Below are 24,552 nucleotides of genomic sequence, written 5' to 3' on the forward strand. Positions count from 1 at the left end.
GGCTCGATCCCCAGTAGGGGGCGTGCAGGAGGCAGCTGATCAATGATTCTCTCTCATCATTGATGTTTCTAGTTCTCTCTCCTTCTCCTTTCTTCTCTGAAATCAATAAGAATATTTTAAAAAATAAAATAAAACAAGATTTCTTGCGGGGCTCCTGCATTGGGTCCAATTACAATTCCTAAAGGAGTCCTGCGGGCATTGGGGTGATGGCAGGTACCTGTGAATGAGCCCATGGCCTCTGGAGGAAAACACTGCAAAGCCGTGTGGGTGTGCCCGTCTGTGGGTCTGTCCAGAGCTGGCTCCTGCCTCTTTATACTACGGCATGGTCTATGACGTCATTGAAATGCACGAGTTCTGCAAGGCCCATCGGGAGCCTGCCTTGCCCCTGGGACTCTGCGAGGCTGAAGAAGAAATGAGTGGATCCACGGCACGGACTCTTTCCCGGGCGTCAGCTGTCCAGGGACCCGCCAACCTGAACCACCTCTGGATCCTCAGGGTGTCAGGTCTGGGTTCCATTTTGTTGAGCATCTGCATCCCGAGGGTGGCTTTGGTTCATTGGTCAGAGACTTTGTTGAGCACTGACTCTGTGCCAAGCACTAATATAGGTGCCTGGAATATAGCACACAGGCCCTTGCCCTCATGGAGCTTCCATTTGATGGGCTTTGTTCACTTCTTTCTCTTGGTCTTCTTGGCCCCCGGATTCCACATGAGGACCAGGAGGGGTAGCCTTTGGGAGCTATGAAGACAGGAAAGGCTGCAGGCTAGGATCTTAGCATCTACTGTTAAGGGACACACAGTCTTTGCTTGTGAAAAGGGAGGTGAAAGAGATTTGGTTCCACACTTGCTCTCACTTAACAAGTCTTGCAGATGCGAGGGCACTGTTTGCCCCCTCTCCTTCCCCCCCTGCTTGTTCACAGTCTCATGGGTCTGGCAGGAAGGGAGGAATGAGCACCGTATGCCTAGGTTTGCACACACACCACTGCAGGCACCTGAGCCTTCAACGAGCAGGCTGGAGGCTGCCAGTGGAAGCAGGAGGGAGCCCTGGGGAGAGCAGAGGCCACCTGAGAGTGTAACTCAGCAAGAACAAGGAGGCTCGAGGCTAGAGTCACAAACCAGCCCTTCCCTGGTACCAGCCCCAGTTCAGACTCAGTTCTGAAACCCTCCTCCCTCTTTCCCACCCTCCCCTTCTGCCTCAGCCCCGAACTGGGACGCTAAGCAGTCACAAAGCACCTGTGCTTTAGCAAGTAGCTGTCACAGCTGCTTCCTTCAGAGGGTTTGTTGGTGTTCAGGACAGTCATCAACAGATGGGCAGACCGGTCACCTGGAAACCGTCCCCGCCAGGGCAGGTTGCAGCCGCCTGGTGCAGTCGAGCGCTCATGGATGTCAAGGGCAGCGTTGCTACTGCAGGACAATAAGAGGCTTTTGCAGACAAGGGCGTCGTGTCAAAGCCCAGAGGAGCCGATTGATGATTCAGGGCTAGCGTCACTGCTGAGCTGGAAGGCAGGAATTCCAGTGGCAGCCGCCACCTGGGAAGACTGAATTGGGCTCATGTGTTCTAGCACTCAGCTTCTCTTTCATGCCATCTGCCCAAAAAAGAGACTGGAGAGGTTTCGTTTAGACTCGTGCAGAATGCTCTCACAACAATTGATTCTCTTTAGGTTTCATTAAAAAATAAATAAATAACATTTTTTTCTTGTTGTTCTAAAATCCAGGGATTGCATCAGGCAGTCAATGGTCTGGGATGGTATTACCACAAATTCAAGAAAAATTATGTCAAAGCGGCAAAGTACTGGTTAAAAGCAGAAGAAATGGGGAACCCAGACGCATCATACAATCTTGGGGTCCTGTACTTGGATGGCGTTTTCCCAGGAGTTCCTGGGAAGAATCAGGTGAGTAAGACTTGAGACAAACTGGGCAGCTGGGCAGTCCCTCGTTCATGACGCCCCCAGTCCAGACAAGGCCCCGTGGGTGGTACAGACACCATCCAACACACAGATCACGTTCTCGAGAGGCATAAAGGTCCAGTTAGGAAGGTAGATAGTGAAGAGCAAAGGATGGCATTTAGCCAGGTGCCAAGAGTGTGCTAATTTATCTGACCCGAATAGTTCTGGAAAGGGGAAACGTTGAAGGCCAAAGCAGTCAGGAAGGCTTCCTGGAGGAGGAAGGCTTGAACTGAGGAGAGAGGGGGAGATGACACAAGGTGAGGATGTGCAAGAAACCAACAGACAGTGTAGAGATTGACGAGAGCTGGAAGAGAGCTGGCTTCTGGTAGGGTGGCCTGATATGAGAACAGATTTAAAAATAATGAAAATGACAGTTATCAACTTTAGTGTTTGTTGAGCACTTCTCTGCCAGACACTCACAGGGGGTTTAAATGCGCAGTCCCATATCATCCTAACTACCTCTGAAATAGTTACTATTAAGTCCATTTTACAGAATAATCAACTAAAGCTCTGAAATGTATGTAACAGCATCATACACTTCTTGGATTCAGGACCTGGATCCCTATGTAACATGGAAGCCCCTCGTTATCCTATATAATCAAAGGCTAATATGCAAATTGACCAAACGGTGGAACGGCCGGTTGCTATGATGCACACTGACCATCAGGGGGCAGATGCTCAATGCAGGAGCTGGTCAGTGTGCTCCCACAAGGGGAATGCTGCTCAGCCACAAGCCTGGCTGATGGCTGGCAAGCGCAATGGCGGTGGCAGAGCCTCTCCCGCCTCTGCAGCAGTGCTAAGGATGTCCGACTGTGGGACATCCCCCAAGGGCTCCCGGACTGCTAAAGGGTGCAGACTGGGCTGAGGGACCCCTCCTCCCACACCCCAGTGCACAAATGTCATGCACTGGGCCTCTAGTTAATAATAATATTGATGATGATAATAATAATCTGAGTACCATTATATTTAACAAGGTTCATTAAACACCCACCCTGTGCCAGGTGCTCTTCCAGGCACGGGCATACAGCAGCAGACAGAACAGTCTCTGCTCTTAGGAAGCTTACGCTGCATTGGGGGAGAAAGGCAATAAACTATTAAATATATAATATGAGGTTGTTATGGGGAGAAATAAAGCAGGAGAAGGAGAACAGGGAGGGTGGAGATTGGGGGATGTTATTTTATAGAGGAGATCAGAGAAGGTTTCTCTAATAATGTGACATTGGACAGGCTCCAAAAGGAATCTTGTGGGTATCTGGGAGAACATTCCAGAAAGAGGGAACAGCCAGGGTAAAAGCTCTGAGAAGTTCCAGGAACAGCAGGGAGGCCAGAGTTGTAGAAGCAGAAGGCAGAGGAGATGGGGAGGTGGGAGATAGGTCTGGAAGGCAGATGCCCAGGTCATTGTGATGACTCAGCTGCTCTGAGCAAGATGGGAAAGCACGGGACAGCTTTGACTTGGGCAGGATGTGCTGTTTTTAAAAGGCTCGATCCTAGCAGAGACTAAGCTTACAAGAGACAAGAGAGGGAACGGGGTTAAGCGTTGAATCCAAATGAGAAAGGATGGGCAATATCTCAAGAGAGGCTGCGATGTGACTGGATTCTGGATATATTTTGAAGGTCAAGGTACGGGATTCGCTGATGATTGCATGTGAGGTGTGAGAGGGAGAGGAGTCAGGACAACCCTGGAGCACATGGCCTTTATTGAGCTGGAAAGAATGGAGGGGCCATTTATGGGATGGGCAGCAGCAGCTCTGGGGGTGGGGAATCATGATTTTTCATGAAGCTCCATGCTAATTCTGGAGAATTTGTTTTCTCATTTAATCCTCACAACAACCTTTCATGCTAGGTACTGTCAGACACCACATTTTTAAAAATATGTGTATTTTTATTGATTTCAGAGAGGAAGGGAGAGGGAGAGAGAGAAACATCAATGATGAGAGAGAATCATTGATCAGCTGCCTCCTGCATGCCCCACACTGGGGATGGAGCCCACAACCTGGGCATATGCTAGAATCAGAAATTGAACCGTGACTTCCTGGTTCCTAGGTCGACACTCAACCATTGAGCCATGCCGGCCTGGCAACACATTTTTTAGTTGAATAAAATCTCTGAGGTGGAGAGATTAACATGCCCAAGGTCACTCGCTAGTAAGGAGCAGAACTGGGATTTGAACCCAAACCTGTTTGACTCCAAAGCCCATGCTTAAAAATGTCAGCTCACTGCCTCAGGAAAATAATAGTAATTAGCGGAGCATATATCTAAGTGTTTTATTTTTTCCCTCTACCTCTCTCTGACTACATGTGAGGCAGTATATTTTATGCATTGCAAGAATCCTCCCACACATCTGAGAGCGTGGGGTTTTTTATTGTCATTTTCTGATTCTCACTTTCCTCCTGGAAATGCAGTTTTTGTGCATGAGTTTGAAGAAAGGTCTTAAGCAAGGTTAGGGACGCAAATGCCTGAATTTTCGCCTGGTGTGACTTCTGATACAGTCTTCTATCTTGTTGGCAGGGGTTATGTGAGGATCAAATGAGGTGACAATGACATTCCTAGTTACATGTCGTCATCTTACTTCCTTGGCCAGCCTCATCAACAGAATATCACTGGCTTCTGTGACTGGCTGTCTTACTTGACTTGGTTTCCTTAAAGATGTCAGAAGTGATAAGCCTGTGATAATACCTTGGCTCCGGTGAAATCAGCCCAGCCAGGGAGACTCCGCACCAAGGAGACTAACGTTTGCTCATCTCTCTTCACAGACTTTAGCTGGAGAATATTTCCATAAGGCTGCGCAAGGCGGACACATCGAAGGAACCTTGTGGTGTTCTCTCTACTATATTACAGGCAACCTGGAGACGTTCCCTAGAGACCCCGAGAAGGCCGTTGTGTAAGAATCTAGCAGATGTTGGCTGTGAAGGGAAGGCCATCTACAGTAGTCCCCCCTTCTCCTTCAGAGATATGTCCTCAACCCCCAGGTGGATGCCTGAAACTACAGATAATACCGAGCCCTGTAGATACTGTGTGTTTTTTCCTACACTTACAGACCTTTTCACTTAAAGGAAGCACATTACAGCTTCTCTTTGGCATATCTGAATTGCCAGCATCATGACTCTTGTGCTTTGGAGCCATTATTAAGGAAAATAAGGGTGACCTGAGCACAAGCACTGTGATCCTGCAATAGTCGATCTGATAACCCGGACAGCTACTCAGTGGCTGACAGGTGGGGAAGTGTCTACAGTGTGGAGACGCTGCACAAAGGGATGAGTCACGTCCCGGGCAGGACAGAGTGGGATGGCTCGAGATTTCACCGTGATACTCAGAATGGCACACGATTCAAAACTATGAGTTGTTATTTCTGGAATTTGTATTTAATATTTTTGGACCATAGTTGGCCATAGGCAACTGAAACCTTGGAAAGTGAAACTGCAAATAGAGGGGACTGCAGTACTATAGTCACTGTGCCTGGGAGAAGAGGTCCTCTTTTTTTTCTTTGCTTTAAAAATTTTATTTTTATATTGGGTTCCAATCAAGATGGCAGAGTAGAAGGAAAAAATAAAACTTCTTAATAATAAAAAAGGGAAAAAATTTAATTTTTATCGGTTTAAAAACTAGTAGCGTTCACATAGTTTAAAGATCCTAATAATTTGACAAGACAAAAATAAAAAGAATTTAATAAAAAATAGAAAATAATTTGATAAGAAAAAACAACAACACAGGAAATCTCTGCCTATACCACACCAGACTTTTTCCTGCTCCCAAAAATAAATCACTTTTCATTTTCACATTTTTAACCATATTTTTTTTGCCTCTACTGCTAAATAACATGCATATCCCACTATTTCTTGTTATCTTCATTATAGACATTGTTTAATGATGTCTCACTGTGAAAGATGAAGATATAGTCCTCTCTCACTCTGCCACCTCGCTACCCCACACATTCCCACTTTTTATTTCTCTCCCATCTTCCCAATAAGTATGTCATAATTTTGGTTAGATTAGTATCGGGGTTTACATTATTATGACTGTAAATGCTATTCACAGCTGAGCCATGTAGTATTCCAAGACTACCTTTTCTTTCTTGCACACTTTGTGTTTTCTATGGAGGAATAATTATATGTTATTGTTCTTTAGCTGCTTGGCTTTCTGTGTACTTGTCATTTTCCATGTACTTGATCTCCCAATTCATCTACAGTTGTCTAAATCTCTTAGTCTGGCCACACCCACCAGGTAGTAATTTAATCTTGCTGATGTCTCTCCTGGAGTCTTTGTTCAGGCCACAACTGCCCTCCTGAAATTGACTTTGTCATCCTTTTGGGGGATCCCTTTTCCTTCATCTCTGGCTTTCCGGTCCTCTTTGTTGGACACTATTTCTTCCTCTTTCTTGGTTAACGCTTGCATTTTGGTAGTACACATCCTACAGAAGCTTCCTGAAGAACAGGGAAAAGGAGGCCCATTTTTGATGTCATGCATATCTGATCATGTTTTACAGGGGCTGGCAAACTATGGCCCACACATAACATGTGGCCTGCCAAAGAGCTAAGAGCACTTCCTACATTTTTAAAGGGTTGTAAAACAGACATGGAAAAATATGCAGCAGAGACCATAGGTGGCCCACAAAGCTTAAAATATTTACTGTCTTACCCTTTGTAGAAAAAGTGTGCAGACCTCTGCTATAGATCACCCTCACTCTATAGTCCGGCTCTCCAGGGGAGTGTCTTAAGGCATTTGAGAGCAAATCTACCTGAACTCAGTGATGACACTCACCTGAGACAGACTTGAGGCTTTTGTTATTGTTTGTTTTGTTTTGTTTTTAAATTTAAATGATTTCTTTTTTAAAATATATTTTTATTGATTTCAGAGAGGAAGGGAAAGGGAGAGATAGAAACATCAATGATGAGAGAGAATCATTGATCAGCTGCCTCCTGCATGCCCCCCACTAGGGACAGAGCCCGCAACCTGGGCATGTGCCCTTGACCAGAATAGAACCCGGGACCCTTGAGTCCGCAGGCCAACTCTCTATCCACTGAGCCAAACCGGCCAGGGCTGTTATTGTTTGTTGGTTAGGATACTTATTGTGAGCATTTATATATTTCACAGACTTTTTTATCCTTTTATTATTGATTTCTAGCTTAATCACATTGTGATTAGAGAGTATATTCTGAATGACTTCAATCCTTTGAAGAGTGTTGGGGCTTGCTTTATGACCAGCATATGGTCAATTTTGATGTGTGTTTATCATCTCTTGAAAAGAGTGTGTTTTCTGAACTTGTCGGGTACAATGTTTTACATATATTACCAGGTTGGCCCAGTCTTCTATATGATTCCTGATGTGTGTGTTTTTCTGCTTGTTACAACAATTACTGAAAGAACTGTGTTAAAATCTCCCACTATGAGTGTACACTTGTCTATCTCGCCTTTTAGTTTTGTCAATTTTGCACTAGATATTTTGAATAATATTATTGGGTCAAATAGAATGAGAATTGTTTTTCCTTTCTCGTTGACCCTTTTATCGTTTTACAGTGTCCTCTTTATCTCTGTTGGTGGTCCTTTTCTGTAAAGTCTACTTTTTTTATGTTAATATAGTTATACGTGCTTTTTTTGTGTTAGAATTTGCATGTTCTATTTTTTTCTACCCCTTTACTTTCAGTCTTTCTTCTTATTTTATCTATGTCTCTTGAAAGTGGCATGTAATTGTTTTTTTTGGTGTATTTTTTAGTCAGTTTGACAATTTTAGTATTCAATTGGTGTATTTAGATCACTTACATTTAATTGGGATATATTTGATTTTAACTCTGCCAGTTTACCATCTATTCCTTATTGTTACATCTGTTTTTGTGCCTTGTTTCTCTTTGCTTGCCCTTCCTTTATGTCAATCAATCAATCAATTAATTAATTAATTAGGTTAATCCTCACCTGAGGATATCTTTCCATTGATTTTTTAGAGAGAGTAGAAGGGGGGGCGGGGGGAGAGACTGAAAGAAACATTGATGTGAGAGAGACACATCTATTGGTTGCCTTCTGCATGCACCCCGACCAGAGCCAGGGAACCTGCAACCAAGGTACATGCCCTTGACCGGAATTGAACCCGGGACCCTTTGGTCCTCGGGCCAACGTTCTATCTACTGAGCCAAACTGGGTAGGGCTAAATCAAATATTTTTTAAAAAGCATTCCATATCCCCATTTCATTAACTTGTTAGTTATGTATTCTTTGAATATTCTTTTAGTGGTTGTAAATCTAAAGATTGCAATATGCTAGTTCATTAATGATAAACCCCCTTGAGGATAAATTAGGGAGCAGAAACAAAATAGGGAAACCTTATAATAAATCAGTAAAAATGTTTTAATGAAGTACTAGAACTTTCGGTAAAGATGATCTTTTCGAAGGTGAAGGGATATTAAGAAGTACAAATTGGTAGCTATGGGGATGTAAAGTACAGCATAGGGAATATAATCAATAATGTTGTAATAATTATGTGCAATGCTAGGTAGGTACTTGAAATTATCAGGGGACTACTTTGTAAAGTTTATGATTGTCTAACCCTTATTCTGTACACCTGAAACTATGACAAAATATTAAATGTCAACTGTAATTTAAAAATAAAATTAGCTCTGCTGGTGTGGCTCAGAGGTTGAGTGACGACCTATGAACCAGGGGGTCATGGTTCAATTCTGGTCAGGGCACATGCCCAGATATTGGGCTCAATCCCCAATATCTATGCCTTGGGATACATGGCGTGCAGGAGGCAGCCAATTAGTGATTCTCATCATTGATGTTTCTCTCTCTCTCCCTTCCTCTCTGAAATCAATAAAAATATTTTTTAAATGAAAATAAATAAAAATTTTAAAATACCCAAACAGTGTTATACATCCCATTCTAAAATAAAGGTAGGAGAAGAAAAGTATTATTGATTAATTACCATACAGATGCCAAAACAAAGATTCTCTTTCCCTATAGTGGTGGATATTGTTCATTAGGAACCTTTCCTGTCTTTATTTCCATAAACCACAACGCCTCAGCATTGCTAAGAAAGGGCCCTGGTTGCAAAGCTCTCAAAAATGTTTCTCTCTTTACCTTCTTAACATTCAGTTCTGGTTTGTTGCTCTGTAAAAATTCTAAAAAGCAAAATATTCCCCAAGTGGGATTTATTGTGATCATACGAAGAAAGAAGCAATTATTTAATTTGCCACAGTTTGGATATTTTTCTCTTCCCTTTCCTTTTCAGGTGGGCAAAGCACATCGCTGAGAAAAACGGCTACCTGGGCCACGTCATTCGGAAAGGCCTCAACGCCTACCTGGAGGGCTCCTGGTAAGCTTGGGACCCACGTGACCGTGAACTTCCTCGGCCCTTACCTTTCAATCTCTGAGATGGAGCTTAAAATGCAACCAAAAAAAGCAATTTGCAGGGAAATCACGGCCTCTCAGTAATCCTATTCGGAGTATCACAGACTGATTGGCTGTTGATTGGAAAACATAGCATTTCCATGTTTAATTATACACAAAAATTAGTTCTCTAGGGGGAGCATGCACATTCATCAAGTTGAAAGACACGTGAATGTGTTGACTTCTTCCCCTCAAGCTTGTTTCTCTTGGTTTTAGAATCTAAACACAGCGCGGGGCATCTTGGCTGACCCTCTGCTTCTCGCTGGCAGGTCAAAGGAGGTCTGGGATTCCCACCTTGTTTGTGGGAAGCTGAGAATTGGGGCTCAGGCTACATCCTTCCATAGCTTGTAGTGCATCTTCCGTGGCCAGGAGCCTGGGGTTGCAGGAAGTCACTCACAAGACCTCTAATGTCACAGCCAAATAGGCTCCCCTTTTGGCTGTGACAAGAGGTAGCAGATGAAGAACCCCCATGACACCGCACAGGAGGACTGCAAATTCCCCCCATTTGCTGTCACTTGATTTCACAAAGAAGGGCACACCTCTCCAAATGCTACCTGACTTCATCTTTTTCCCTCTGTCAGTTCTAGTGCTCCGTCTTACTTTTCCCTCGGGCTACATTTTCTTGGCTGGTTTATTGCCTAAATGATCTGGGTATTTCAGTAATAACTGAAAAGGCTATGCAAATCAGCACATATCCCTTCGGAACACTGCCTCAGAGACATTAGACCAGACTTACCATCGATCATTCTCTGATCCGAACCTTAATTAAAAATTTAAATATGAGTCCAAAAAGAACACTATTTTCTCCTTTGGTCCATGGGTGCCCACATAATCAAAAGATAGCATCTCAGTAATGGAGAATCTTAAATTAGATAATGCAGGGGAAATGAACCCAATGGAAAAAAGCACCAAATAGCAATGTTTATTATGAACTCCCGTGAAAGTTTATTATATGTGGCCTCACTTTGCACAGTAGGAAAGAAGTTTTTATGAAGTTATTATTTTCTAATTGATATGTCTTACAGATTTCATCTTGCAAAACTCCCAAATTTGACTTTAGCTCATTCTCTACAAACACCCTCTAAACTTCCCACCCTTGCTCCTCACAAGCTTCTTAGGGGGAACTAAGCACTGAAATATCAAAGTGTTTATATGTGGGGCATTCCCAAAGGAAGAGCACATCTGTCCCCCACAACACACACACACACACACGCCAAAATGTCTGCCACCTTTCCCATAAAGAGAGGATAGGTCAGTAGCTAGGCTTTTTTTTTTTGCCTATTTTTGAATTTAGCATCCCTTTAACATTTAAAAATTTGCAGTGAAAGTCAAGAAGAATTAAGATTTGTGTGGCCTGCTGTCTTTCTTAGACTATTCAGCCACAGAGATTGACTTTTTTGTTTTTCCTGGTGGAGGAGATGGGGGAATTAAATGTGCTCTACACTATTTGTGTGATTGCATTCAGTTCATCAGACTTGACTGAGTCCACTCGCATGCAGGGCACCTTGCCATGAGTTTCAAGGATGTCACCAAGAAGGGCTTGGGGTAGTTTGCTGCCTCAACACTTCCTCATGCTGAACTACCTGCAGTTTCTCATATGGCCGTTGTTCTGTCTGACGTCTGGGCCTTTGTACGTGCCCCAGAGTCTTACCAACTTCTTACTCGCTTGGGTCCTTCCATGGATCATGATTTCCCTTTACTTTGATTGCCCTCTGACTTGTATCCCAGTGCCCAGCACCTAGTGGCACCTGTGAAGTGCTCAGAAACTATTGAGTGAATGAACTAAGGCAAGTAGAACAAACATAACTTAAGCGCCATGAACAGCATCTGAAGAACATTGGGGATTCTGAGCAGGAAGAGATGCTATCTGGTTTGGGGGACTTAGGCCAACCTTTATAATGGAGGCCTTGAGGGATGGTCGCATGTCCACTGAGCCCTGCAGGGAACAGTATTTCTTGTGAAGGGAATCACAGGAACAAAAGCAAAGAGATAGGAAAATTCTGGGAGTCTCTAGAAAATTTTAAGCCACCCAGTTTGCCCTGAGGGTAAGATTTGTACAGGGAGTGATATACCACAAGACCAAAGAGGTGCTACTTTATGGAAGTTTGAATGGAAGGTTATGTGCTTTCTACTTAATTTGTGGAGCAGCAGGGAGCGTTGATGGTTTGGAGAGAAGGCCGTGATGTGACAGAGCTGGGCTGTGAGATGCTTCACCAAACAGCTGTAAATAATGGTGAAGCGAAGGAAGATCCGGAAAGAGTTCTGGTGAAAGGTACTGGTCATTTGAGTTGGAGAAGTGGCATGAGCCAGTTGAGTTGTTTTTCTCTTCTTTTGTGATCTGAGTTGATACATACAAAATAATGTGTGATGTATATGTAAGTTCCAACAATAAAACAAACACCTGTAAACCTGCCACCTACTTAAGGAAATGAACTGTTTAAGCTCCCTGATTGCATGTCCCTCTCAGATTAAAGCCACCCCCAGCCCCAGTACCCAGAAGGAACCATCATCCTGAATCGTTCTCTCTTTATAGTTTTTTTTTTTTTGGCACAACATGGGTATATTCCTAAGCAATAGATTTAGTTTGACTTGATTCTGAGCTTTCTGTCATTAGAATATTATTAAACATGAATCTTTAACTGCTCCTTGTCACTTAACGTTATGTTTCTGAGATTCATATATTTGGATGCATGTCCCTGTAGGTCATTCCTTTTCGCTGCTGTCATATACCACAATTTACTTACCAATTCTCCTATTAACACGTATTTGGGTTGTTTCCATTTTTTTTTGTTTTAAGAACAACGCAACCATGAACATGTTTTATATATCTCCTGACCCATATAGGAAGAGTTTTTCTAGAATATAAACTTAGGAGTAGGGTCACAAAATAATGCTATTTGTTTTCTAAAATAATTTTATCAATAGACTCTCCTGCTGATCGTCAATATCCTTGCCAATCTTGACGCTGGTACTAAAATATTACAAAAGATAAATCTCCACCTGAATTTGAGGTCTTTTCATAGCTACAGGAAGAAACATCTACTACCCATGACAGTGGGAAATTTTTGTCAAAATCTATTTGACAAAGAGTGCTTTCATCTCTCTGAGTCCCCAAACTTGCCCTGCGGGCTAAATAGGAAATATAAGAGCATGACCTCCCCACAGCATGGCCTTTTCTGGTACCATCTATTTTGCCATCACAGAACTAAACCATCCATCAATGTCCTGAGTCCATCCCCTTCTTACGTTTTCTGTGAGTGAATTTATTCTGGAGTTATTTCAGATTACTCATGTAGGTTTGACGAGCTTGTGCTTTTCTGTGTTGCTCCAAGATTTCTATGGGATAGCTTAAAAGAGGAGGGGGTTGGAGAAAAGGGCTTTTTGCTGTATAGGCATAATACGGAAGATAATGTTGTCGTGCCTGAGGCTGTCCTCGGACACTAGGAGGAATCAGCAAAGGAGAGGCCGGCTGTCATGTTTCGTTTCTCTCTGCCTTACCTCTGCGTGTGTTTTATCTGTGGACTATGTATCTTATTGTCCTTTGTCTTAAATACACCGCCAATACTTAACCCGATTATGGTGGGCTTGAGGCAAGACAAGTAGGCATGCTAGGTTCCAGTCCAGAGACTCAACTGTTGCCCTGACTGGTTTGGCTCAATGGATAGAGTATAAGCCTGACTGAAGGGTCCCTGGTTCGATTCTGGTCAAGGGCACATGCCCGGGTTGTGGTCTCGATCCCCAGTGGGGAGCGTGCAGGAGGCAACCGATCAATGATTCTCTCTCATCATTGATGTTTCTATCTATCTCTCCCTCTCCCTTTCTCTCTGAAATCAATAAAAATACGTTATTTTTTAAAAGAGAGACTCACCTTTCAGCAATAGAGCAGGGGCCCTGAAATCCACTGAGACCCCAGGATTGTTTTTCATCCTTCCAGTTGTAGCTGCTTCAGGCATCATTAGCAAGGAGCACAGAGAAAATAATGTAATTGTTTGAGAAGCTGCTCAGAGGTCGTCCGACTCACTGTTCACAGCCAGCAGCCCAAGGAGTGGTTACGAAGCATCATTAGGAAAGTTCTATAAATGTAGACGCTGGCTTTGAAGCGGGAGGGTAGCAGATGTGCCCCAGCCTCGTTCTTTACTCTAAACGTCCTCCTCTCTGCATCCACCCCACCTCCCCATTACAATGACTGTCTGGGAGACAGTTTCACTTGAGTGCGTTGGAAATAAAACTTGAAGCTCTGGCTGGCTTCCTAAACCTTGAGGAAAATTTCTGGAAGGGCAATACGGTCCTGTGGCTTGTTTGGGGGCTTCCTGCACATAGCAAATGCTGAGGGTATGCTTATTCCAACAATATGAGTATAGAAGTATCTGTAATCAATGCTTTCAGGCAGTTTCTGTTGAAACACAAGCAAGAGCCCAATGCAGGGAGGGAGAGTGAATGTGGACAGGGTTTCTGCAGAGGTGGTGTGTCTCGGAAGTCTGAGTAAGCTGAGGAAATCTGGTCTCCCGTGTGCTAACCCTCACCTACAGCTCACTCTTCAGTATATGAGAATAGATGGCGGTGGAGTCAGGGTGCGCCGGCCTCTGCTGATTGCTTCTGCAAGATGGAAGACAGAGGTGGATTTCTGCCCAGCACTTCTATTGATCTTGCTGTTTCCTGACGCCTCTTTTTGATAGATCACAGCGCTTCTTCAAAGGAAATGCACGAGGGTTCTATGAAATTTCCTCCCGGCTTATACAATAATTGGACAGTGAACGTCTCTCTATAAAACTTGTTTCTCCCGTCCCTCCACCACCACACGAGAGACTGTCTTTGTAAAGTTTATCATGGTGACTCTGTCTTACGGGCGTGTTGGCCTCGTGCCCCCCACCCTCACTGCAAATTCTAATAGTCTATACCCGACTGCTGTCTAAGAAAAACTCATTTTGTTACAGGTTAATAACATGAGTCACATTCCATGCAGCCACAGCAGCAGAGGGAGCTGGCTCAGTATTAGCGCGTGGGCTGGCAAGGGTACACCATCTCGTTCCCTCGCTCATTCCTGGGGAAACCGAGGCATGGGTACAAGCCCGAGTGTCTCAGGAGACACTTGAGGTCTTAAGACCTTTGGAACAGGACCTTACTTCAGAATGACGGGGACTTGATGCTGGGTCTGACTTGAGGATTCTGGTCACCAAACATGATTTTTGTAATCCGTGTAAGAAAACGCCTGTGCAGCCCAAGCTGGTTTGGCTCAGTGGATAAAGCGTCAGCCTGGGGACTGAAGGGTCCCGGGTTCGATTCCGGTGCAGGACACATTCCCGGGTTTTGGGCTCAGTCCCCAGTAGGGGGCGTGCAGGAGGCATCTGATCAATGATTCTCTCTCATCATTGATGTCTCTATCTCTCTCCCTCTCCCTTCCTCTCTGAAATCAATAAGAAATAAAAAGAAAACGCCTGTGCATTTTTCGAGGTGTTGTTTCGGCTCCAGTCGTGGGCTTGTTAGCTGACCTGCCTATGCAGGGGACACCGCTTAGCCAGCTTCGTGTCTCTTTAGAATGAGTCATGGCTAATTGGTCGGCTGCCTTGGGTGTCTTGGAGATGGAGAATCAGCTCACTCAGCAGCCACGTGGCCATGACCTACAGCACGTCTGATTGAAGATCCGCTGTGCTAACTTGACTCCCAGTCACCCCTCTGTCCCCGAGGGATGGTCTGCCAAAGCTGCTCTAACGATGTAGAAAAGGTGATCTCAGAATCTGCCTCCCTTAGTCCCCCTAACCCAACCGTCCCCTATCCTTCCTTAACCCACTTCCTAGGGGGAGTGACAGTCGAGGGAGAGTTCTCCGTGTCAGCTACTTAATATGAAGAAGACGCTTTCGAAATAACTTTTATGGTTAAAATAAATTTTTATTCATAAACTGGGTGACACTAAGAAAATGGAGGAAATCAGATAAGTCAAAAGTAAAGAATAAAAATGACTTGCATTCTCACCACCTAGAGATAAGCACTGTTAGCTTTTTGGTAGATAATTTTTATGGTTTAGTTTTCTCGGCATATATGTATCTGCATGTGTGTGTGTTTGTGTGTGTGTGTATTCGGTTTTATTCCAAAAATGGAATTGCATTGGTTTTTATCCTGCCTCTTTTTTTCACTGAACAGATAATTTGCATAGACATCTGTCCACATTTTTGGATATGTATTCTTCCACATCATTTTTCAGGGCCTCATCCGAAAGTGGCTGTACCAAGGGTTAATTTTTTTTAAAATATATTTTTATTGATTTCAGAGAGGAAGGGCGAAGGAGAGAGAGATAGAAACATTAATGATGAGAGAGAATCACTGATGGACTGCCTCCTGCACAGGCCATACCGGGGATTGAGACCGCAATCTGCACATGTGCCCTGACCTGGAATCAGACCATGACCTCCTGGTTCATAGGTTGATGCTCAACCACTGAGCCATGCTGGCCAGGCCGTGGGTTAATTTAGTCACTGATTTTCAGATATTTAAGTTCTTACCATTTTTTTTTACAATTTTCTAACATAGCAAAAGCTCTGCCATAAACTCTCTTGCCCCAGAATCTTTGCACGTCTCTGATTTGCTTTTTTAGAATGAACCCCCACAGGGAGAACTGTTGGGCAAGTGGCCTGTGCATTCTTAGGGCTTCCCACAATCAGCACATTGATTGGCCCTCCCACTAGCAGTGGTTGTGGGAATATGTCCGTTTCCCCGACCCCCTGCCCTTAACTGGTATTACGAATCCTATGGCAACCTTTCAACAGACGAGGAGTGGTCTCATTGTTTTACAATTATTCAGTTCCTAGTGGTGTCGAACTGTCATTTATTTATATGTGTTTCTGGCCATTGCTATCAACACTCTTGTAAGCTGCATCTCCTTTGCCAGACGTCTAACGCTCCACAAAAGCCCAGCTTTAATTAAGCTTGTTCAGAATCCTAAGCCCCATAAAGCCTTTCACAAAACAGAGGACTCACAGGACTTTGTTTTAATACCACTCTCTCCTCGAAGCAAGGAAGGATTCAGGGACCTGAGGCTGTTCGACATGCCATTCGGCCAGTAGAGGTAGCTGTTGCATTAACTAGCTCCCAACCTTATCTGCCAGTTCAGCCTTTAAGACAGAAAATAAATCAGTGCATGCAGTATTTTTGACAACAGTATTTATTTTTTTTAAAAAAAACCAACAAACTCATGGTTTTGTGCTTTTAAAAGAAAACTGCTTATTTTGTGCCCTTATGTTTGAATATCGAGCTCTCTGTGAATATTAGTAAGAGCCACTATATGAAATTTATTATTAATCGTCTATTTTTAGGCACGAAGCTTTGCTGTATTATGTTTTAGCAGCAGAAACTGGTATTGAAGTGTCACAGACAAATTTAGCACACATCTGTGAGGAGAGGCCGGTGAGTAAATGTATTCTCTGAGTAGAAGCTCTAAGGTTAAGGATGATGGATGGGGGTTTTAGGGAGGCAAAATTAGTCACTCGGCCAAAATATTAATGAATTAACTTTTCCTGCCCCTTCACTCCCTTAGGACCTGGCCAAGAAATATTTGGGTGTTAATTGTGTTTGGAGATACTATAATTTCTCTGTTTTTCAAATCGATGCTCCTTCATTTGGTATGTATAGAAAAACGGGTACTAAATTGAAGCTGCAGAGGCTTTTAAACCTACCTTAGTAACAGGAAACATCTAAGGGCTTTGTGTGCAGTGTGTTATTTCTAAACAATTAGGAGAGAGTGCAAAGTCTCTGCTATTAAGATCATGACTGAAATCTGCTCTCAGCCTCATGCAACATATGTCTCCCGGCTCACTGTCCAAAAGAGAAAGCTCTTATGGACAGAGTCTGAGCCAGTGTTGGGTTCCCTGCCTTCTTCTGCTCTGTATGGTAGGGGGCTACCCCCAGGAACTGCAGTTCCCAGACTCCTTTGCTGTGGGTCTTCTGACTAGTGTCAGCCAATGGGAGGCTGTGGCGGAGCCCAAGTATTTCTCTCCTCTCTCCACTTTGGGCTGTTCTCCGGCAGTGGCTGCATTCCCATGGTCCCAGCAGACCCTTAGCACAGGGATGGTAGGAGCTTCCTGCATTGCTGACGTTTGGGTTGCCATTTGCCTTTTCAGCTCTCCCAACACCTTGGTGAGCAGCCCTTCCCAGTGTTGAAATCCCTCTTTTGAATGACCTGACGTCGATTCTATTTTCCTGAGTGAGACATGCATTCTTAAACAAAACTTTTTCCTTGGAGGAAAAATAAAGCATACGGCTTGAATAAAGAAATACCTTTAGTCATCAAACCCAGGCAGCAAAATTTCAGAGGGGAAATAAAGTGCTCCCCCCGCCCGCCGTCCTTGGCTGATTGGGCTGCGATTCTCACAAATAGATCTATTCGGGAGGGCTACCAAGCAAAGCAGGAAAATGTGTCTGGAAATGTGGGTGCTCAGCAGAAAAGCGGTGTGTGTGTTTTTTCTACTGACACATGAAATAAACACACACGCACACCCTGAACATGTTCTGTGGTAGGAGTCCGATAGGAAAAACTCTCCATCGTGGGAATGGGCCGATCATTTAAGATGTCCGTCTGAAATAAAACCCCTCGACCAACGCATCGGTGCTTTTCGCCCCGCAGCCTATTTGAAAATGGGAGACCTTTACTACTATGGCCACCAAAACCAGTCACAAGACCTGGAGCTGTCGGTGCAGATGTACGCCCAAGCGGCACTGGATGGGGACTCGCAGGTAAACAGCAGCAACAGAAATGAGTTCTTGGTGGTGCCCATTCGTGAGGTCGCAGAGCCTAGAGTTCTCACCAGCCCTCTATAGAAGCTTCGCAGATGGCAAAGTCATTTCCCACCCATTTTCACAAGTCGCTCCCAAAGGCCCTGTGAGGACACTAACCATGTGGCGAACCTTTACTGAGCTCCTGCTGTATTTCCCACACCATCCTCACAGCCACCTCGTGGGGTGGGGATTATTAGACCCTTTCTATAGTAGAGGACACCAAAGCTCTCACAAGGGGGTAGATTGCTGAAGGCCAAGCCATCAGGTCATCAGTGAGGCAGCCAGAGCTTCAACCCAGGTCTTCTGGCTCTGAGGCCGGGAGTCTGTCTACCAGATTCCATCAAACTAACTCGCCAGGTAGAACCTCAAGAAACTGGAAGTGTGGTCCAGGTGGAAGTGGTTTGCTTGTGTCGCTGGGCCAACAATTCAGCAATAGGACTTTGCTCTCAGTGACTTGTTTTAAACTTATTTTGGAATTTTTTAGATGTACAGACTCTAGATGTATAGAAAGAGGACAAGGGAGTTGCTGTGTGCCCTTCGTCCAGCTTCTGTTAATGGATATATCTTTCATGACCACAACACTGTTATCAAACCAAGAACTCCACCTTGGTTTTGCTCCATAAAGTACACTTCAGACTTTCTGTGCATCTCACTAGTTTTTGCACGAATGTCCTTTTTCCATTCCAGGATGCCACCTGGCATTTAGTTGTCATATTTCTTTAATCTTCTTCAAATCTGTAGCAGTTCCTCACTCTTTCTTTGTTTTTCATGACCTTGATACTTTTGAAGAATATTCATCAGTCAAGTATTTTGTAGAATGTCCCTCGATTTGGGTCTGGCTTCTGTTTTCTCATGAATAGATTCAGATTATGCATTTGGGGCAAGGACAGCACAAAAGTGATGTGTCCTTCTCACTGTATCCTATGAGGCGTACATGATGTCTTATTGCTGGTGAGGTTGATCTGAGTGACTTGGTTAAGGTGGTTTCTGCTGGGTTTCTCACCTGTAAAGCTAATGTTTTTCTCTTTCTAATGTATAGATATCTTGGGGAGAGAGTTTGCGACTATGCACATATCCTAGTTCTCCTCAAATTGGTACTTACTAATTTTAGTATCCTTCCATACATCTTGCAACAATGATTACTGTGTGTGCTAATGAAGAGTCTATTCTCTCATTCCTTCTACATTTGCTAATCAGGGTCATTTGCACAATGGAAGTTGGAATAGTTGTTGCCCTCTCAGGCAACAGGTTTCTGGTGTTGTGCTTTGGAATTTGATCTTTTATTTTCATTAGAATAATTTCTTTGAGGGATAGTATTGCTAAGTCAAACAATCTAAATGGTTTTACAGCTACCTAATAATAGTCTATTGCCGATTTACTTTCTGAAAGGGTTTTCCAATTAACACATCACCAAGCAGTGGTGAAGGGTAGAAGGGTAACTGAAATCTTGTCCGCACTGGATGTTTTCATGACTTAATTTTGCTAACTGAATAGTTTCCAGTTGATACTTCTTTATTGTTTTAAATTGCATTTATTTGGTTATTAGTGGGGAGGGGCACTTTTATATATACTTGTGTATGATAATTTACTCTTCATATTTTTATGTGAATTCTCTATGCTCGCTCTTTGCCTGTGTTTATTGAAGTTTTGACACCTTTGAAAATTTAAATTATAGTTTTTTATACATTTGCCTCATAGATAATGAATCTTAAGTTATTACATTGCATATAAATATTCCTCTAGCCTATTTTCCCATTTATTCCAATCTTGTTATGTTTCCATTCTTCAGAGACTTTAAATTTTTATAGGTAATTTTTTCTTTTCTTTTAATGCGTTGTTTTAAGAGCACCTTCCTTTCAAAGTGCAGAGAACTATTGTATTTTCTGTGTGTGGTGTGTGTGTGCATCTTCAAGATACTTAACATTTCCATCTATTTAGAGGTTATTTGGCAACATGGTGGAGCTTAAGATTGGAGACTCTGGACCCTGTCTGTTCCTGTTTGAATCCCAGCTCTGCCCCTTTCTAGCTCTGTGACCTTGGGCAAATTTTTTAACCTCTCTGTGCCTCAGTTTCTTCATCTATGACATGAGGAGGATAATAGTACCTATCTCAATTTGTTGCTATGAGATTAAGTGAATAGATATAAAACAGAACAATGCCTCGCATAGAGCAAGCACTCAGAAAATGCTAGCTGCTGGTATTTTTATCATGGTTATTGCATAGGATGCTTGTGGGAGTCCTGGTTATACACCCAGGCGGATGATGATTTTCATTGAGATTGTTGTCAGTGGCAACTGAAAGGAAAGGCCAAAAGGAGACTATGTCATTAAAACATGACCACGAATTCGTTGAAGGGCAACAAGGCGGTGAAGTCTGTAAAGCCCTAATGCTAAGTAAGGCCGTCTTTTGTTTATTTCTTGGTCTGGCTGCATGCCCGGCTCATGATGGACAGTGTGTCGCCTCCAGGTAGTATAACAGCTCCCATCCTTGATGAAGGACCTCTACCATCAGGTTCTTAACTATGTTATTTCCTTGGACCTGCACAGCCAATGAGGCAGATCCTGCCTCTGAGGGTCAAGAACAAGGTGTATAATAAGGAAGGCGTGGGGAAATGTACCACAGTGGAGGCCTGTGCCAAGAGGAATCATGAGAGGAGGTTTTCCACACTGGGAAAGCCAGGGAAGCTGAGACAAACACCCGTCCGTTATTCTGTGCATAGGAGAGCCTCACTACATGAGACTGTCAGTCATCAGTAGCACCCCCCAGCCACAACAACGTTTTGTTAGGTCTCTGACATGCCGATGGGGACCCCGGGCATAGTTGTAAGTGAGGGACATGGCTTTCGCCTCAGCATTCTGGTTCTGCCGGTGACACAAGAGTGCGTTTTCCCGTGAGCACCGTTTTGAGAGAATGAGCAGGAAAGGGCAAGTCCCCGGTTGGCTGGCTTCTGAGCAGATGGGACCCAGCATCCTCTGAAAGCCTCCTGGTTCTCCTGCAAATAAATTTCTCAGATGCATGTATTTAGGGAAACCATTCATCAATGAAGATGACAAAGCCATCTGGCTCTGGGGACTGGGGAAAAAAAATCTAGAGGTTGTAAAAGTTTACATTCCGATGAAGGGTGTGTGTCTGCGTTTTATTATGAGAAGCTGATGAGGTTGGTTTGTGGCTTGTTTTCAGGGGTTTTTTAACCTGGCCCTGCTCATTGAGGAAGGTGCTATAATCCCACATCACATTTTGGATTTCTTGGAAATTGACCCAACTCTCCATGCGAATAACATCTCCATCCTCCAGGAACTATACGAAAGGTGAGTTCAGAGCCTCTTTAATTCTGTGGAATCTGGAGGGACCCAGTGGATGCTGTTGGCTTCTTGGTTCAAGTTAGCCTGACTCTTACTTTGTAGCGTTTCTTGCTCTGAAAGGTCTCAGGATTTGTTTTGATTTGAGAACTTTCAGCTGGACCCAAACTTACTTCCATCTTCTAGTTTCTGAGGCTTGAGATACAGAATGAGCATGATCTGAAGTTAAGGTGCTGACCAAGGTTTTCCACGAGAGTGGAAAAAATAACGTGTCCGATTAGACCATTTCTGCACGACAGGGCGGCATTCTGGTGTCTGGATGCAGAGAGACCCTTGAACAGAAGTGTTGTCCCAGCAGACCCCCCTGTTTTCAGGGACCTCCTTGACCTGTTGGCTTTTTTTTAAGGACAGAAGTGACCTTCTCCTGAGATTTCTGGCAGGACCCTAGAATTTTAGGGCAGGCCTCAACCCCTCAGAACTGCCTTTCTTCCTTTGCCTCTCACCTCAAGTGTTCCTGCTTGTCCCCAAGCAGAAGGAGGTGGGTTTGAGGCTCTGAAAATACCCGTCGTGAGTAATACCACCAAAGTTTGGCTGACACTTCAAGGTGCCCTCTGCTTTGTGTCTGCAGGTGCTGGAGCCACAGTAGTGAGGAGTCCCTGAGCCCCTGCTCCCTGGCCTGGCTCTACCTTCACTTCCGGCTCATCTGGGGTGCTGTCCTGCACTCTGCCCTGGTAGGTACCCTCTTCCACTGGCCCTGCCCTCATGGTCCCTGCCCCTGTCAGTCATCTGATGCCTATTTCTGGTGTTTGTAGATCTATTTCCTGGGAACCTTCCTGCTGTCTGTTTTGATCGCCTGGACCCTGCAGTATTTCCAGTCTGTCTCAGGTAAGGCTTTCTCAAAGGCCAGGGCAATATAAAAACACTAGAGGCCCAGTGTACAAATTTGTGCACGGGTGGGGTCTGGCCACCCCGCCCTGATGGGGGCCGATCGGGTTAGGCAGGCGGGGGGAGAAGCCGCAGGATGTTGGCTGGCTGGCCCCACCCCCAATCCAGCTGGGGCCAACAGGGGGAGGGGCCGCACCCCAATCAGGCCGGTTGGTTGGCCATAGTGCGCATCATAGCGACTTGTTGTTCCGGTCATTCTGGTCATTCTGGCATTCCGGTCACTTGGCTTTTATATATATAGATAGCAATTCTTTTCCTTACTAGAAAAGTCATCCTCTCCCTCCTCCTGCCCTTGGCCATGCTATTTCCTTTTGTTAGGATGGTCATTCAGGGTTTGGGGGTCCTCCAGGGGGTGTAGTATAATGTCTGGCAGATGGAAGACCCCAATTACTATTATGTTTTCAAAGTAAGCAGAATTCTTTTAATAAGAAGCTTGAGAAATTGAACTGAAATGTCTTCCCCCATTGAAAATATCTGCTAGCAAAATTCTACCTCTGTGTGCCTTAAAACCCAGGCTGGAGGCCCCTCCAGCATAAACGTTTAGCCTGTTTATCCCAGTCCAAGGAGAGCGAGTCAGATAGGATGACAAACAAGCATCCATGATGAATAAAAATACCCAGCCACTGCCCAGCAGGTGTGGCTCAGTGGTTGAGTCAGGGCATATGCCTGGGTTGCGAGCTCGATCTCCAGATAGGGGCATGCAGACAATCAATGATTCTCTCTCATCATTATGTTTCTCTCTCTCCCTCTCCCTTCCTCTATGAAATCAATAAAAATATATTATTTTTTAAAAATAATCCCAACCACGTGGATTTGGAGGGAGGGTCTGAGGAGGAATGTAAAGTGAACATTTATTTTTGTGTGGTTTCCACAAGTTGCTATTATTTCTCTGTGCTAATGTAGGGCAGTAGTTAAGGAAATGGACGCCTCTGTCTTTCTCTGTGAGCTTAGAGTCCAGGCTTGGCTACTTATTAGCCGTGTGACTTACGGCGAGTTATTTCACCTTCTTGATCCTCCAATGCCTTGTCAATAAAATGAGGTTATAATAGCAGCTATGTCCCAGGGATGTTAAAAGGTTCAGTGAAAAAATAAATATACATGACACACTTACCAAAAGACAACTGTAGTTAAATCTTAGCTGTTATACTTATCTGGCTTATAAAACCCTCTCAGTAAATATTAGCTATTATGTTTATCTCCCCTGTTGGATCATAAACCGAGCTGGAGGAAGGGCTGTCATTTGTGGTCTCACACTTAGTAGGTGCTCAAATTTGCTAACGTCCCTCATGGAGGATTATAGTTTCCCACCATCTCGGATGGTTTCAAAGGACATAATCGCTCATGAAGACTAACGGGAACATTTACAAATGGACACGTTGGGACTGGACATGGCATTTGAGCCTTTGCGTAGCCATTATTTATGTCACAGATAATGAAAAGCAAAGAGAGCACATTTCACCTCCGACTCGATGGGGAGACAAAAGTCACTGTTACAAAAGGCTTCTTGTAAAATACGGAATCATTTCCCTCTGACTTACCTGAGGAGGTTAACAGAGAACCAGCAAGAGCCCTCCCAGCTTTGATGCCTTGTGGTGTTCCGGCCTATAAATTTTCCCCATGCAAATTCTATCCCGTCCCCAAATTTGTTGTCATTTATTTTGCATCTTGTCACTGTTTTCCATTTCAAATTATCTTTGTCATTTTTACTCTGTAGAAATATTGTTATGATTATTACAAATGCAATTCCATTGGAGGAGCTAAAAATTGTCTTTATGATTTTATGCCAGCTGGTAGCCATGAAAATTCATGGGCTGGTGGAATTGCTTGGATCAGAAGTCTTCATTGTCAGTCCCTCCACATTCTCATCTCCCTGTCCGTCCTGCCCTTTTGTGGATTTTCCCTTCCTGTGTATCCTTTACTCCTTCACACATTTTCTTCATTTTTTTCAAACTCTTTTTATTTGCTTCTTCCTTAACATCCCCTCCCTCCCTGTTGACCAGCCTTAGAGAAGTCTGCATGGAATCTTTAAAAAATTTTAATTCTAGCCCTGGCTGGTGTTACTCGGTAGTTAGAGCGTAGGCCCATGCACCAAAGGGGCATGGGTTCAATTCCCAGTCAAGAACACAAACCTGGGTTGCAGGTTCGATCCCAGGCCCCAGTCAGGGTGTATGCAGGAGGCAACCAATCTCTCTCTCTCTCTCTCTCTCTCTCTTTCTCTTTCTC

At 44.0% G+C, this 24,552-nt stretch overlaps 1 protein-coding gene across 2 annotated transcripts in view; it reads left to right on the top strand.

Annotated features, from left to right (window-relative positions):
* SEL1L3 (sel-1 suppressor of lin-12-like 3 (C. elegans)) overlaps nucleotides 1-24,552 on the top strand; it is a 92,818-nt gene that overhangs the window by 58,459 nt on the left and 9,807 nt on the right. For both annotated transcript variants that reach the window (XM_014548901.1, XM_014548902.1), the window contains exons 14-22: nucleotides 1,713-1,889; nucleotides 4,697-4,824; nucleotides 9,162-9,245; nucleotides 16,627-16,717; nucleotides 16,848-16,932; nucleotides 17,934-18,043; nucleotides 21,266-21,393; nucleotides 22,013-22,115; nucleotides 22,197-22,269. In XM_014548901.1, the coding sequence (XP_014404387.1) occupies nucleotides 1,713-1,889; nucleotides 4,697-4,824; nucleotides 9,162-9,245; nucleotides 16,627-16,717; nucleotides 16,848-16,932; nucleotides 17,934-18,043; nucleotides 21,266-21,393; nucleotides 22,013-22,115; nucleotides 22,197-22,269 (979 nt within the window). The remainder of the gene's footprint in view (nucleotides 1-1,712; nucleotides 1,890-4,696; nucleotides 4,825-9,161; nucleotides 9,246-16,626; nucleotides 16,718-16,847; nucleotides 16,933-17,933; nucleotides 18,044-21,265; nucleotides 21,394-22,012; nucleotides 22,116-22,196; nucleotides 22,270-24,552) is intronic.

Source organism: Myotis brandtii, unplaced genomic scaffold, assembly GCF_000412655.1.
Source record: "Myotis brandtii unplaced genomic scaffold, ASM41265v1 scaffold525, whole genome shotgun sequence".
NCBI lineage: Eukaryota > Metazoa > Chordata > Mammalia > Chiroptera > Vespertilionidae > Myotis > Myotis brandtii.